Source organism: Staurois parvus, unplaced genomic scaffold, assembly GCF_062004578.1.
Source record: "Staurois parvus isolate SC_StPar_1 unplaced genomic scaffold, SC_StPar_1.0 ptg000165l, whole genome shotgun sequence".
In the NCBI taxonomy this organism is placed as follows: domain Eukaryota; kingdom Metazoa; phylum Chordata; class Amphibia; order Anura; family Ranidae; genus Staurois; species Staurois parvus.
In genome coordinates, this window is record NW_028317961.1 from 15,494,092 (window position 1) to 15,509,508 (window position 15,417).

At 40.2% G+C, this 15,417-nt stretch overlaps 1 protein-coding gene across 3 annotated transcripts in view; it reads left to right on the forward strand.

The window, feature by feature from the left end:
- The window catches only part of HECA (HECA ribonucleoprotein granule regulator), a 98,983-nt gene that overhangs the window by 47,168 nt on the left and 36,398 nt on the right, over positions 1-15,417 (forward strand). For all 3 annotated transcript variants that reach the window (XM_089676258.1, XM_089676257.1, XM_089676259.1), the window contains exon 3: positions 10,605-10,759. In XM_089676258.1, coding sequence (XP_089532384.1) covers positions 10,605-10,759 — 155 coding nt within the window. The remainder of the gene's footprint in view (positions 1-10,604; positions 10,760-15,417) is intronic.

Consider the following 15,417-nt stretch of genomic DNA (forward strand, 5'->3'; position numbering starts at 1 on the left):
ATTATCTGACATTGATTCTGTTATATTTCTATACATTTGATTTTATTGTAGAGTTTTCATGTTTATTTAATAGGGAGATTCCACAATTGGATTTCCCTCAAAACTAATTTTAATTCTACAGTTTGGATTTATGTAATAAAGATGGGTGTTGGAAATACTGGTTTTCACACTGATACACACAGAACTTTGTGTTAAAACACATGCATTCTGGGTAAGAGCAGTATTTATCACATTGCTTTGTATCAGATTAACAAGTAAGGCGGAATGAGGCTTATAAATCTGCTTAGGTCTATTACAGATATGGCTGCCTAAGCCAAGGTTTCCCTGTGAATCTACAGCAGAGTTTATTTATAGATTCGCACAAACAGGGTGACAGAAATGATCCTCGATTTTATAAACATATACTTGTTTCACTGTCCTCACATAACACATTATATAGTTTTGTTGTCTAATAGATGCTGTAAAAGACAAGACTTTATATTTGAAAGTAGATCGCACTAAATCACACATTTTAGTAGTTGCAGCTGTTTTGCCATGATAAAGCCACTATGAAAATATAATGTAAAGCGCCGAGCAAACCGTTGGCGCTATATAAATCCTGTATAATAATTTTAAAAAAAGGCTTTACTTGGACAATGCACTTTGTAGAGTGACCCCAAGCAGCAGATTTCGAATCAAAGGGGTGTGAAAGCTATATTCTTTTTTTATAGCCTTTCCACAAAGCGCTAGGTATACATTGAAGCACACAAGCATAAAAAGATTGTCTATTTTTTGGAGAGAAGACAATGGTTCTAAACCAATTACAGAAATTTCCAGTATGTTGTAAAATACAAGCACATGTGCAACCTCATTTTAACGTACCATGGCTGTAAAGGCTAAAGGTTTGTCACCCAAATGTATTCTCTGCATTAAGGTAAAAAACTTTCTAAGATTACTCCCCCACCCCCTCCCAAAATATACTATATTGCTAAAAGTATTGGGACACCTGCCTTTACACGCACATGAACTTTAATGGCATCCCAGTCTTACTCCATAGGGTTCAACATTGAGCAGGCCCACCCTTTGCAGCTATAACAGCTTCAACTCTTCTCGGAAGGCTGTCCACAAGATTTAGGAGTGTCTCTATGGGAATGTTTGACCATTCTTCCAGAATCACATTTGTGAGGTCAGGCACTAATGTCGGACGAGAAGGCCTGACTCGCAGTCTCCGCTCTAATTCATCCCAAAGGTGTTCTATGAGGTTGAGGTGTAGGCCAGTCAAATTCCTCCACCCCAAAACATGTCTTTATGGACCTTGCTTTGTGCACTGGTGCGCGGTCATGTTAGAACAGGATGGGGCCATCCCCAAACTGACAGTTGTTGACTTGGAAACCCATTCTATGAAGCTCTCTATGCACTCACAGTTGTTGACTTCTGCACACTGCGTACGATGACCCGCTCTGTCATTTTACGTGACCTACCACTTCGTGGCTGAATTGCTGCTGTTCACAGTTGCTTCTACTTTGTTTTAATACCACTAACAGTTGACCGTGGATATTTAGTAGCAAGGAAATTTCACGGATGGACTTCTTGCACAGGTGGCAACCTATCACGGTACCACGCTTCAATTCACTGAGCTCCTGAGAGTGACCCATTCTTTCACAAATGTTTGTAGAAGAGTCTGCATGCCTAGGTGCTTGATTTTATACACCTGTGACCATGGAGGTTATTGGAGCACCTGAATCCAATGATTTGGAATGGTGTCTCAATACGTTTTGGCAATATAGTGTACTTAACTGAGCACGATGTCAATCCAGCACTGTGCCTGAGAGCAGCATTGCTTTCTCTCTCCTCTCGCAGTACCCAGAGGCAGCAGTGGGAGCCATTGGCTCGTGCTGCTTTCAATCAAATCCAGTGACGAGGGAGTGGGGGATGAGGCCAAACCGAGCTGTGTGTCCGTAGACTCAGAGCCCAGCTCGGGAGCAAGCCTGCATGTCTGCCCCCATAGCAAGCGCTACTATGGGACAGACACTATAAAGGAGGAGCAGACAACGCCATCAGAGAACCAGAAAAAAAGGTTTGGGGCTGCTTTGTGCAATATTGCACAGAGCAGGTTAGTATAACATGTTTGTTATTTTAATTTAAAAAGAGCCTTTAGGAACACTGCATGGTACTGCACTGATGCAGCTAAAGGCACTAGTGATGCAGCTGATCTAAGTACTGCTTGATGTAATTGAGCTGCTAATTGTATGCTTGCTTGTTTCAAGAAATGCTTGGATAACAGTATTACACACAACTCCAGATACCAAGAACCCGTCAATACAGGAAACAATGTGTTTTGCACTCAGTTGTTTTCCACTAGCTTCTCTACTTCCTTTTTTATGTTATTTTACAAACCGCTACAGTAGATTATTACTTATGAATGTGTCTTTATGCAATGCAGACCTGTACTGTGGAAGCTGTGTCTGTAAAAGGCAATCGGAGGACAAAGGGATAATTACCAACTTTGCCTGTAAGCTTCCTGCTGCTCTCTGTGTGGAGGTGACCATTTTGGTAGAGAATCAGGGATTTGCTTCCTTACCATGGCTAGAACTCCCCTGTTAATGGCAATGATTGGTAATCTGATAAATGGTAATATGATTAGTGGGGTAATATTTAAAAGCAACAGGAGAGGTACATAATATTTAAAAGCAACAGGAAAGGTACAAGAAAACACATATGAACAAAATGAATGAAGTAGAAGCAGGAGATCCTTGCACTGCAGGTACACAGGTGTAGCCTTCTTTCCAGGTAGCCCTTATTAGAACAATGAACAGCAGAGGGGTGACATTTACCAAATCTTACGACTAGCAGTCAGAGGCAGCAGTGGCTTAGATGAATTTATACTATACATAAACAGTTTAAAAGCTACAGAACTGACATGCAGTGACACAGTGACATGGCAGGAAGTGCTCTGTTTTTAGGAGCATATCAAGGCAAAAGATTAAATGTTCTGTTTTTTTTGTTTTTTTTTTACTTAGGCACATAAGTTACCACTTCTATATGTTGCTTCTAAGACAGCAAATCTTTGTTTTAAGTACAGGTTCACTATCAGTGATTACAGTGCGACTTAAAGTGTTGTTAAACTCCAAAACAAAAATGTAATATATTTGTAATATATTGCAGCTTACCAATCATTAGAAGTGGTGGTTGCAATGGTCTTCCTTTTTTTTTTTTTTTTTTTTTTCTTTTATTAGGCTTTTTTTTTCTTCTTTATTTTGCTTGTAAATCCAGTCAGCAACACACCTCTTTTGTGTTAGGGTGTCTGCATTCTGGTTGAAGTAGTAAAGCAGACACCTTTTGGACAGAAGCATTGTCAGCCTGAGAAGAGGGTAGTGTTAGACTAGAAGATTTAGATTGACTTGACTAACGAAATGAAGGAGAACTCCAACTAACACTTTTTTTTTTCGTTTTGGAATAAAGGTTTTACATAAATGAACAAAAACGAACTATTGTAAGTACTCATGTTAGTGTTAAATGGATTGTCTCAACCCTCTAACTGCTATTTTGCCTGTACATCATGGTCTGTTAAAGTAAGTTGAAATATAACAGACTTACTAACTGTACATCCAAATTGGAGGAAGGGTTTAGGAATTACAGTTCTTAAGAGTAGCCATCTGCCTTTTTCAAGGGACCAAAAGTAATTGGACAAATGAATATAATCATAAATAAAATGTTAATTTTAAATATTTTGTTGAGTATCCTTTACTGGCAATGACTGCCTGAAGTCTGGAACCCATGGATATTACCAAAGACTGGGTTTCCTCCTTTCTGATGCTTTGACAGGCTCTAACTGCAGCCGTTTTCAGTTGTTCTTTGTGGGTCTTTCTGCCTTTTAGTTTTGCCTTCAGCAAGTGAAATGCATGCTTAATTGGGTTGAGATCAGGCGATTGACTCGGCCATTGCAAAATATTCCACTCCTTTTCCTTCAAAAGCTTCTGGGTTGCTTTTGCAGTGTGTTTTGGATCATTGTCCATCTGTACTGTGAAGTGTTGTCCAATCAACTTTGCTGCATTTGGCTGAATCTGGGCTGACAGTATATCTCTAAACACTGCAGAATTCATCCGGCTGCTTCTGTCTTCTGTCACATCATCAATAAATACCAATGACCCAGTGTTACTTGAAGCCAAGCATGCCCATGCCATCACACTGCCTCCACCATGTTTTACAGGTTAAGTTGTGTACTTTGGATCATGAGCTGTTCCAAGCCTTCTCCACACCTTTTTTCTTCCTGTCATTCTGGTGCAGATTAATCTTAGTTTCATCCATCCAAAGAATGCTTTTCCATAACTGGTCTGGCTTTTTTAGATGTTTTTTGGCAAAGTCTAATCTGGCTTTTCTATTCTTCAGGCTTATGAATCGGTTGTACCTTGTGGTGAACCCTCTGTATTTGCACTCGTGAAGTCTTTTCTTGATTGTAGACTTTAACAATGATACGCCTACTTCCTGGAGAGTGTGCTTCACTTGTCTGGATGTTGTGAATGGGTTTTTCTTTACCATAGAGAGGATCCTGCGATCATCCACCACTGTTGTCTTCCATAGATGTCCTTGCCTTGTTATGTTGCTGAGCTCACCAGTGCATTCTTCTTTCCTCAAAATGTACCAAACTATTGATTTGGCCACTCCTAATGTTGCTGCTATATCTCTGATGGATTTGTTTCATTTTTGAAGCCTTACAATGGCCTATTTCACTTGCACGGACACCTCCTTTGAACTCATGATGTAGGTTCACAGCAATAGATAGATTCCAAATGCAAGTACCACACTTAGAATCAACTCCAGACCTCTTACTTGTTTAATTGATGAAGAAATAGCAAAGGAGTAGCCCACACCTGGCCAGAAAACCGTTTTTGATTCAATTGTCCAATTACTTTTGGACCCTTGAAAAAGGGGTGGTGGCTATTCTTAAGAGCTGTAATTCCTAAACCCTTCCTCCAATTTGGATGTATATACCCTGAAATTAAACCTGAGAGTGTGCACTTTCAGCCCATATCCATTCTATAACTATAGCTTGAATATTTTTTGGTAAATACTTGAAAAAAACTAAAATTGTGCTTGTATCCAATTATATATGGACCTATCTGTATGTATGTTCCTGTTCTCCAGAGATACGATACCCATGTGCTGCCTTGTTGGTGCCAGAATATTACCTGCATCTTCCCCCCGGGTCTAAGTCTGGCTTTTTGTCCATCAAAAAACGTTCCTTCTACCCAGATGTTTGGGGGGGGGAAGGTGTATCTTATAATTAGGTTAAGTGTTGTTTAATTTAAAAGTTAAAACAGAACTCCAGTCTCGCCTGTTTCTTTCCCATCAGCTCTGATAGAAAACTGCTGCATAATTTTCTTCCCCTTTCCACTGCAGAAAACTTACCTATCCACTTTCACAAGTGGCAGGGTATTAGTTTACTCTGCTTGATTCCTTTATGGGTTTATCTCTTAGCGGTTTGGAGTCTCAGGTTTCCCCTTTTATAGCACCACTCTTTCATGCTTCTTGATGCATCTTTATTATCTGCTTCTGGCATTACTGTACTCCTGATGCTTTTACCAGGACACTTACAGTTCTTAGCTCCTTGGAATCTCTTATTCCTATGTTTGTAGAAATCTGTCTTTGAGGGAGGCATATCATTGAATTCCCTATACTTAGGCTGGCCATACACTATACAATTTTCTTTAAAAAATTGCTTTAGATGTACCAAAAACTATATAATATGAGGTCAAACATAAACAACACTTTTCAATTGTATCTAATTAAGCGGGCCCTTGCACTACACAGTTGAAGGTAAATCTAAAGAAAATTGGGCAGAAATTGGACAGAAAATTGTATAGTTTATGGCCAGCCTTACTCTTTTTATTGAAGTTCATTATCTTGATCTGCACTCCTCCTAAATGCTCTAACTTCCTCAGGTCCTATTCCCCTTGAGGGATTTTATGACTTGCTTGTTTAACAAGGATCAGTTTCCACTACCATGTCTGTGAATTTATTAAAAAGGAAAAACTGAAATATCACATGTACTTAAGTCTCCATACCCTTTACTCAGTACTTTGCTGAAGCACCTTTGACAGCAGTGTTGTTGTGGTGTTGGGCAGGTGAAGAATGCTACCTAGTTTCCTTCAGACATACCATTTACATTTGAGGCCAAACGGTTCAATCTTGGTTTTATCAGACCAGAGAATCTTGTTCCTCAGAGTCTGAGTGTCCTTCAGGTGCTTTTTTTTTTATTTTATTTTTTTTATTTTAATCTCCAAGCAGGCTTTCGTGTATTCTACACTAAGGAGAAGCTTCTGTCTAACCAATCTGTCATAAAGCGCAGATCAGTGGAGAGCTGCAGTGATGGTTGTCCTTCTGGGACTTTGTCCCATCTGGACACAGGATCTCTGGAGCTCAGTCAGAGAGACCATCACGTTCTTGGTCACCTTGCTTACTAAGGCCCTTCACCCCCGATTGCTCAGTTTAGCCGGGGACCAGCTCTTGGAAGCCTCCTGGTTGTGCCAAACTGGTTCCTTTTCAGATTTATGGAGGCCACTGTGCTCTTGGGAACCTTCAGTGCTGGAGAATTTTTTGTAGCCTTCCCCAGATCTGTGATTTGCAATAATGCTATCTCTGATCTCTACAGGCAGTTCCTTTTAACCTACATAAAACACATTTTATTACAAAATATTATAATAAGGTAATGCACCCATAAAAGCAATAAGTGGATAGCACATAAAGCATTCAGTACAATCAACCCCAAAGTACCTTCCTTAGTAAATGATTTGGTGTAACATGCAATAATATGTTTGGATGATACAGAATGAAGGTGTCATCTCCCAATTTGTTTTGCCGGATGGGCTTCTTCAGGGGTTCAGATAGGGTGCACTGTTGATGTAAAACATACATTGTAATTTTATACAAATATTCAGCTTTTTTTTCTTCATATTGCAACATGCATTTTGTGTTAACAATCAGATTCAAAGATACAAAATACATAAACTTTACCCATACTGACGATTATTCCAACATTACGCAACCATATAGAGAGGGGGGACAATTGGATGGAGACTAACAAGGAGCATAATGGCGGGGCCCTACCCAGGAGACCAGAGGACACCAGTGGATGGGGAGGGGAGTACAGTTTCCCCAAGCTGTAATGTAATCTGTAAACCGAACAAACAACATATAGAGGTATGTATTTCTGTAATTTTTGGTTGAGGCTAGGGCAGGATGGGGCGGAATGTGTGGAGGGGGTATATACCTTACACAGAAAAAACATCCTTCACAACCTAACTGACAAACATATATGGCAAAAGAATACAATCCCATAGACAACCTGAGACATTACCACCCTCAACATACAGCCAACCATTATCTATGCATACCTTGTGTGTGGCCTGAATCAATATGCAAGGCCATATCAGTGAGATACCTTATGCAACCCTTCTAAACAAATGGCAGGGCTCGAGATGGTAGACCATAGTATTTAAATGGCTAAGCATACCTATGTAATTAATACAACTATGTATGTAACTATATGTGTAATGGAGTGATGTTGGAAGTTAAAGCAGAACTCAATGTAAAATTGTTTTTGTCCCATGTAGTGGGGCTGTGCCCGTACTGCACGGGATAAGTGCATGTTTTTTGTCCAGGGGTTTAGGGAAAAGCTATACTTACCCTGTCCTCCGATTCACCAGAAAACCGCGCTCCCCCACGTTTAGAGGTAGACTGTTCCTGCCGTCCTCACGCCCGGAGCTGGTCTATGGGCATGATGGCATCAGCAACAGTACATTCACAAGACTGCTAGCGTGCAGGGGGACATTAGCAGCAGGGACCGATTTTTTTTCCGCTTGAAGGATCAGTGGATTCGGTAAGTATATCTTCACTCTTATCACCCCTAGACAAAAATGAGCAGTTAGCACATGCAGTGCGGACGCAGCCCCACTGCATGGTACAAAATTTTTTTTCCCCAGAATTCTGCTTTAACCAGTATACCATGGATTATTTCATCCACTGGGTTACATTGCCCCACACTTGTTTGGATCAATATGCAAGGCCAGCCTGCACATAATAGACAGACTACCACACACAAGGCATCTTTATATGCTTAGCTAATGGTTGGCTGTATGTTGGTGGTGGTAATGTCTCAGATTGACTGTGGGGTTATATTTTTTTCCAGGTCTCCCAGGTGGGGCCCCGCCATTGTGCTCCTTGTTGTTCTCCATCTAATTGTCCCTCTCCCTATATGGCCATGTTGTTATGTTGGGATGATCATCAGTATGGGTAAAGTTTGTATTTTGTATCGTTTAATCTGATTGTTAATACAAAATGCATGTTGCAAGATGAAGCTAAAACTAATTATTTGTATAATTACAGTATATGTTTTACATTAACAGTACACCCTATCTGAACCCCTGACGAAGTCCATCCGGCGAAACGCGATGGAGGATATCATATATAAATCATATCATATAAACATATCAGGGTTCACTGTACTGAATTCTTTGTGATATCATCCACTTATTGCTTTTATGGGGTGTATTTCCTGATTTTATTCATTTGTAATGAAATATGATGCGTTTCATGTAAGGTTGTGTACAAGTAATCTTTTCTTGAGGGTGAGAAAGCACCTTAAAAGTCCCATACATTTTGATTTCTTTTTGATATAACTGTAGTTTCAGGCTGCAACCTAACAAAAATGAAAAAAGTGAAGGGGGTCGGAATACATTATGAATGCACTCTATTTCCCTAATCCTTGAATCTAATTAAAGTGGAATTCCATTTAAAGTTAAAAATGTACCCTTACTTAGAGTATATGAGGAGTATATTAAACTAGGGTTGCACCGGTACTTTTTTTTTTTCTCTTTTTATATCGGCTAGTACGAGTACCGATACTTATGCTCAAGTACTTGCTGATATAGATTGCCAGTACCTTTTGCAATGTCATTTGAGCCAATAAAAAAATGAATGGGCTCAAATCGCACTAGCAAAGAAATGCATGGGTTTGAACGTTGCAATTTCTGTCCGAATCAAATGCAGTTTCCCTGTGGATGCTGTGCGATTTGCAGTACGATTTTGAGCCATACAAAATAAATTGGGCTGAAATCATACTGCACCCGCAGAGAAACAGCATGAGATTCGGACAGGAATCGCACTGCCACATCAGCTAGCAAGTAGCACAATTTCAGTTCAGATCACATGCGATTCTTTTGAAGTGTGGTTTGGGCACATTCATTTTGTGTAGGCTCAGATAGCACTGCAAAGGTATTGGCTTCAAGTATCAGAGCATGTGTACGAGTACTTGCGCACATGCTTAGTATCAGTATTGGTTCAACCTTACAGTAAACATTTATATTAAGCACTATTCGGATTGCCAAATATCTAATTAAAAAAGTCTAAACTTCATTTAGTGACCCTCCTGTCCCTTTTACTGATAACAGTTGCCCTGTGCAGCCAAATGTCTCTGCACACAGGCACTTCCTGGAGCCATTGTTGGTCCCTGCTTAAGCAGCCATATTAAAGCCCACCCCTTCCAGACATCACAGGCTCTTGTGAATGCGTTTATGAAAAATAAAAGCAAGCTACTGGCGCTATAGGAATAATAAAAATTAAACAATTTCCACAGGAGGGCTGGCAGATGGTCCAGTCCACAAATACAGCTGTACACAGGCTTTAATTAAAACTGGTCAGGGGAGCAATAAGCTGGCTGCAGGAAGAACTGTCAATGTAGCTGGAAGTGCTCTGGGATGTCAGCACAACTCATACTGCACAATGCCCACCCTGACTAATGATCCAGGGGTCTAGTCCAAGTACAGAAAGTGCTGCTAATGGAAAGCACAAAGGCACAGGCTGGGTACTCTCATGAACAAGCACTGGAAGGTCTGGTCCAGGGGTTGGATGACAAAAAGACAGTGTATCCTTGCTGGCTTTGCCCTGAAGGCTGGATGCAGTGTGAGCTGTCCGAGCAGGACTGGAGCACACTCTCCCTACTCCCAACATCTCCAAGGCATCTCTTTGCTCCTTTCTTTAGGGCCGGTTCACTATGAATTGCACAGTAATGTGATTTTCTTGTGATCTGGGTGCAGTGGCGATTTCAGTTTCGTCTTTTTAATGGGCTGAAATCATGCTAGACCGCAGCAAAAGTAGTGCATGCACTGCTTTAAAAAATGCATCACATCACAGGTTTGTGACCTGTGTTTGGGTCTCGGTAAGTTAAAATTAAAGTGTTACTAAACCTGTTCTGTGTACTGTGGGAGACCAGATAGAGTGAATACAGGGTCCTGGGTTTAGTAACATTTTAACACCCGCTGCAGATTGCAACTGTAGTATGTTTTGAATGTGGTGTGAATGGGCCCTTAAACAGCAAATCTTTGTTTGATAGCTTTATTTGTAGTAAAGCCTGATTGCCTTATATTGCTGCCCTTCTTTTTCAAAATCTAAATACTAATATGCAGGGGTTACAGGAGAATAGTATAAATTTGAGTTGAGATACTGTTTTAAAATATGTAAACTTTTTACTGGATTTACAGTTGCCTACACTCTCAGTTTAATTACAGGCCAAATATTCAAATGTTTTTTATTTTTATTTTCTTTTTGCTTTTTTTTTTTTATCCTAGGAAGGCTTATGCACCTGTATGCTGTATGTGTGGACTGTTTAGAAGGAGTTCACAAAATCATCTGCATCAAATGCAAATCTCGATGGGATGGAAGCTGGCATCAGCTTGGAACGATGTACACTTATGATATATTGGCAGCTTCCCCATGCTGTCAGGTAGGTTTTTAAAAGTTCTTACAAACCTAACAATTATTTTTTCCTTTTCTGCTTGTTTGCTTTGTCACAATGTGTTTAAAAGAGAGTGATTGTAATTCATTCATCTTCGTGACTGTATGAATGAGTATTAACCACTTGCCCTCCTGAGGATTTACCACCCTCCCTGACCAGGCCATTTTTTGCATTTTGGCGCTGCGTTACTTTAACTGACACTTGTGTGGTCATGCAATGCTGCGCCCAAATGAAATTTGTCTTTTTTTTTTTTTTTTTTCCCCATGAATTGAGTATTTGATCGCCTGTGTGGTGTTTTTGTTTTTTTTTTTTTGTTTTTTTGCAGTAGCAAAAATATATATTTGTTTTTATATTAAACATGTCCAGTGAAAAAAAAAAAAAAATTAAATAAAATTTCATTATAAGTTTAGGCCAAAATGGATTCTGCTACGTCTTTACTAAAACAAAAAGATCACAATCCGTGTAAATTTAATGGTTTATATGAAAGTTTTAGCGTTTACAAATGGCGGTATATATACTGGAATTTTTTTTCATTTTTACTAGTAATGCCGGCAATCAGAAACTTATTGTGGGACTGCGGCGGGTATTCTGACACTGGGGGAAACTGACTTGGTATCACTGACATGCCCAGTGACAAAAAGCACTGACACTGTACTAATGGCACTGAACAGGGAGGGGTTAACATGAGGGGCGATCAAAGGGTTATCTGTGTGCTGTTTTACTTGGGTCTGTGCTTCACTGTAATCACACTGCTTTGGATGGCTGTGCTGTGCACAGCCATCCAAAGCAGTATGCACAAGCTGATGGGGAGGAAAACTGTATTGTTTACATACACTTCTCCTCCCCATCGGAGATGCTCGTCAATCACCGGGCGCCGGCGAGTAATCACCAGCTGCGACCCGGTGATTGATGGCCGCGATGATTGACCCGGAAATGCAAAATCACGTATATATACACACGTGATTTTGCGCACCCGTGCTGCTCTGTAGCAGTATATCTGCTATAGGGCGGTCGAGAAGCGGTTACAGAAAAAATAAAACCTGTGGTATTATAATGTAGGTTTTGCAGTTGCATTTTGCTTCCAAACCAATTTAGTGCCTGAGCTATGCTGGGGAAACCTAGGAACATTTGTACATAGATATACAGCATGTAAAATATGTATTGAACACGTAACCATTTTTCTCGGTAAGTATATTTCTAAAGGTGCTATTGACATGAAATTTTCACTACATGTCGGTAACAACCAATGCAATCTATACATACAAAGAAACCAGAACAAATTAATTCAGAAATTTAAGTTATGTGTAATAAAATGGAATGATACAGGGAAAAAGTATTGAACACTTGAAGAAAGGGAGGTTCAAAAAGGCATGGAAAGCCAAGACACCAGCTGAAATCCATCAGTAGTTGTAAAGTAATTCTGCCCCTTGTTAGTGCAAATTATCAGCTGGTTCAGGCTCAACTTATGTCCTATAAAAAGGGAGTCTCATTACCAAGGTGTCACATCTCATGATGGGTAAAAGCAAAGAGCTCTCTCAAGACCTTCACAAGCTTATTGTTGCAAAACATACCGATGGCATTGGTTACAGAAGGATTTCTAAACTTCTGAATGTTCCAGTGAGCACTGTTCGGGCCATAATCAGGAAGTTGAAAGAACATCATTTCACCATAAACCGTCCACGACCAAGTGCTCCTCGCAAGATTTCTGAAAAAAGAGGGAGAAGAATTATCAGAAGAGTTGTCCAAGAGCCAAGGACCACTTGTGGAGAGCTTCAGAAAGACCTGGAATTAGCAGGTACAATTGTTTCAAAGAAAACAATAAGTAATGCACTCAACCGCCATGGCCTGTATGTACGTAGGACTCCATTGCTTAAGAAAAAGCATGTTGAAGCTTGTTTAAAGTTAGCTACACAACATTTAGACAAGCCTGTGAAATACTGGGAGAATATAGTCTGGTCAGGTGACACCAAAATTGAACTCTTTGGATGCTATAATACACATCATGTTTGGAGGTCAAATGGCACTGCACATCACCCCAAATACACCATACCACCAGTGAAGTTGATGAATGGGAAAAATGTAGAAAGACATTCTAGAAAAAAAATCGTCTGCCATCTACCAGGCTGATGAAAATGAAACAAGGGTGGACATTTTAGCAAGACAATGATCCCAAACACAAAGCCAAGGAACCTCTACATTGGTTTCAAAGAGAGAGAAAATAAAGCTGCTAGAATGTCCCAGCCAATCACCTGACCTGAATCCAATAGAAAATCTTTGGAAGGAACTAAAGATCAGAGTTCACAGAAGAGGCCCACTGAACCTTCAAGATTTGAAGACTGAGGAAGAATGGGTCAAAATCGCACCTGAGCAATGCATGCGACTAGTTTCTCCATACAAGAGGCGTCTAGAAGCTGTCGTTTCCAACAAAGGATTTTGTACCAAGTATTAAATTTCAGTTAGCATGTTCAATAAATTTTCCCTGTGTCATTCCATTTTATTACACATAACCTAATTTCTGAACTTATTTGTTTTGGTTTCTTTGTATATATGGATTGAATGGGTTGTTACCGACATGAAAATTTCATGTCAATAGCACCTAGAAATATATTTACTGAGAAAAATGGTGACGTGATACTTATTTTACCCTCTGTACATACAGAAGCTACTAGTGACGTGTCATGATGTGAGCCTCCACACGCAAAGGAATAAAACTATGATCTATTTCCTTCCAAATTATTTTATTGACGTCAAAGATGAAAGGTATTACTTTCATGTATAATGTCACATTGCAAGGCTAGTTCACCAGCAAATAAAATGTATAACAATGGCAATGTGTCCAAATTAGTACATAGTAACCACTACTGAAAAGGCAGCATATCAAATGAGCATATCAAAGCATTATAGGCCTGAGCATTTGAGATCTATGGGAATTTAGAAGAAATATATCTAGGTTGGGAACCAAAGAAAAGTTATGAGTGTACAATGATCTATAGCAGGGGGTGTCCAACCTTTTGACCTTCCTGGGCCACATTGGAAAAAGAGGAATTGTCTTGGGCTGCACATAAATACACTAACAATAAGGATTGCCTGTGGTGATCGCTACTGGATACAGACAAAGTGGGGTTTATTTACTAAAGCTGGAGAGTGCAAAATCAGGCTCATTGCTGCATAGAAATCACTCAGCTTCTAATCTCAGCTTGTTCAATTAAACTTCGCCAATAAAACCTGGAAGCTGATAGGTTTCTATGCAGGAGTGTGCCTGATTTTGTACTTTCCAGCCTTCGTAAATATACCCCAACGTATTCAACAGTGAAATAAAGTGCAGTGCTAAAATTGGGTAAATAAAAGCATCAAAATCAACCAATTATTAAATTAGAGAAAATATAATATATAAAGTTCATAAAGTGACTATTAGTGCAAATAGGAATCCTGTGTTCATCTGAGATTCTGTGCTTGTGCAATCAGGTGTGGAAGAAATGCGCACTCACCGGAATGCATAATAAAATGCGCATTGGTTTATTAAAATCCTGATGTCATCAAGGTTGTCCAAATCTGGGCAGGAATAAGGTTAAATCCCTCACTGGATAGGTATGGATCCTAAGGCTTCTGATGTAAACTGGAAAGGTGCCAGAGATCCCTTTAAGGGATGGACAGGTCAGCTCACCAGGTGTACAGGGGCTCCCTCTGCAATGTATGTAGCTGATTTTAACTGAAAGTTCACTTAGGTTTCAAGCAGTGTTAACCTTATTCTGCGCTCCAGCAAGGTCCCCAGAGTAGTCTTCTTTCTAAAGCATAGCTGGCAGTGCTCACATGTTCGCCCCTTCCATCTGCATTGCAAGGTTAATAGACCTGCACTGTCACGTGCGCTCGCAACCATCTTCTGTTATTTGTATTCAACAGTGATCACCACAGGTAATCCTTGACTGTATAGAGAGCTGCGAATAGGAGTGACTGCTGGCAAACTGTCCTTATATTGAACGGGCCGACAGCGGCACCTAACTGCTGAGAGCTGCAGGAGAAATTGCTGCTACACTTTGCACAAGCCCTAATTGCCGGAGTGAATGTAGCCTATGTATGTGCTGTAGGGGGGAGGGTCACAATTGAAATCTGGGTGTGTGAAGCCCACGCCATCACCCCCCTAGATCTAACCATGCAGCATTTACTTCCTTACTGCCGGTGCAGTTGCAAACATGGCAGCCTCGGCATTGCTCCCGTTGTGCATTTGCCTGGCTTGTTAATGTAGGCTGCCACGACTGCTATGTTTGCATGGCATCCCTACAGCTGGGCTTGTCTGTGTTGGCTGCCGTGGCTGCTGTGCTTGCACGGCATCCCCAGGCATCTCTTCAGACAGACCAGGGCCTCATGCTAAATTCTGGGGCCGGGCCGCATGCAGGCCATGGGTTGGACACCCATGATGTATATAGTCATAAGCAGAAATGTGTGATCCTTTTTATAGTAACTTCTGTTTATCATGTTGTGAATATAACTACAAGAATACTACTTTACTGCAATAATGGATGCATATTCAGAACCTTATTTCTTACTGTTGGAATGGAAAGGTAATACCATGAGTAAAGCTGGGAACATAGATGTTGAGAATGCAGCACTGAGATAATCAATTAATTTAAAGCCTTTTATCACTTTCA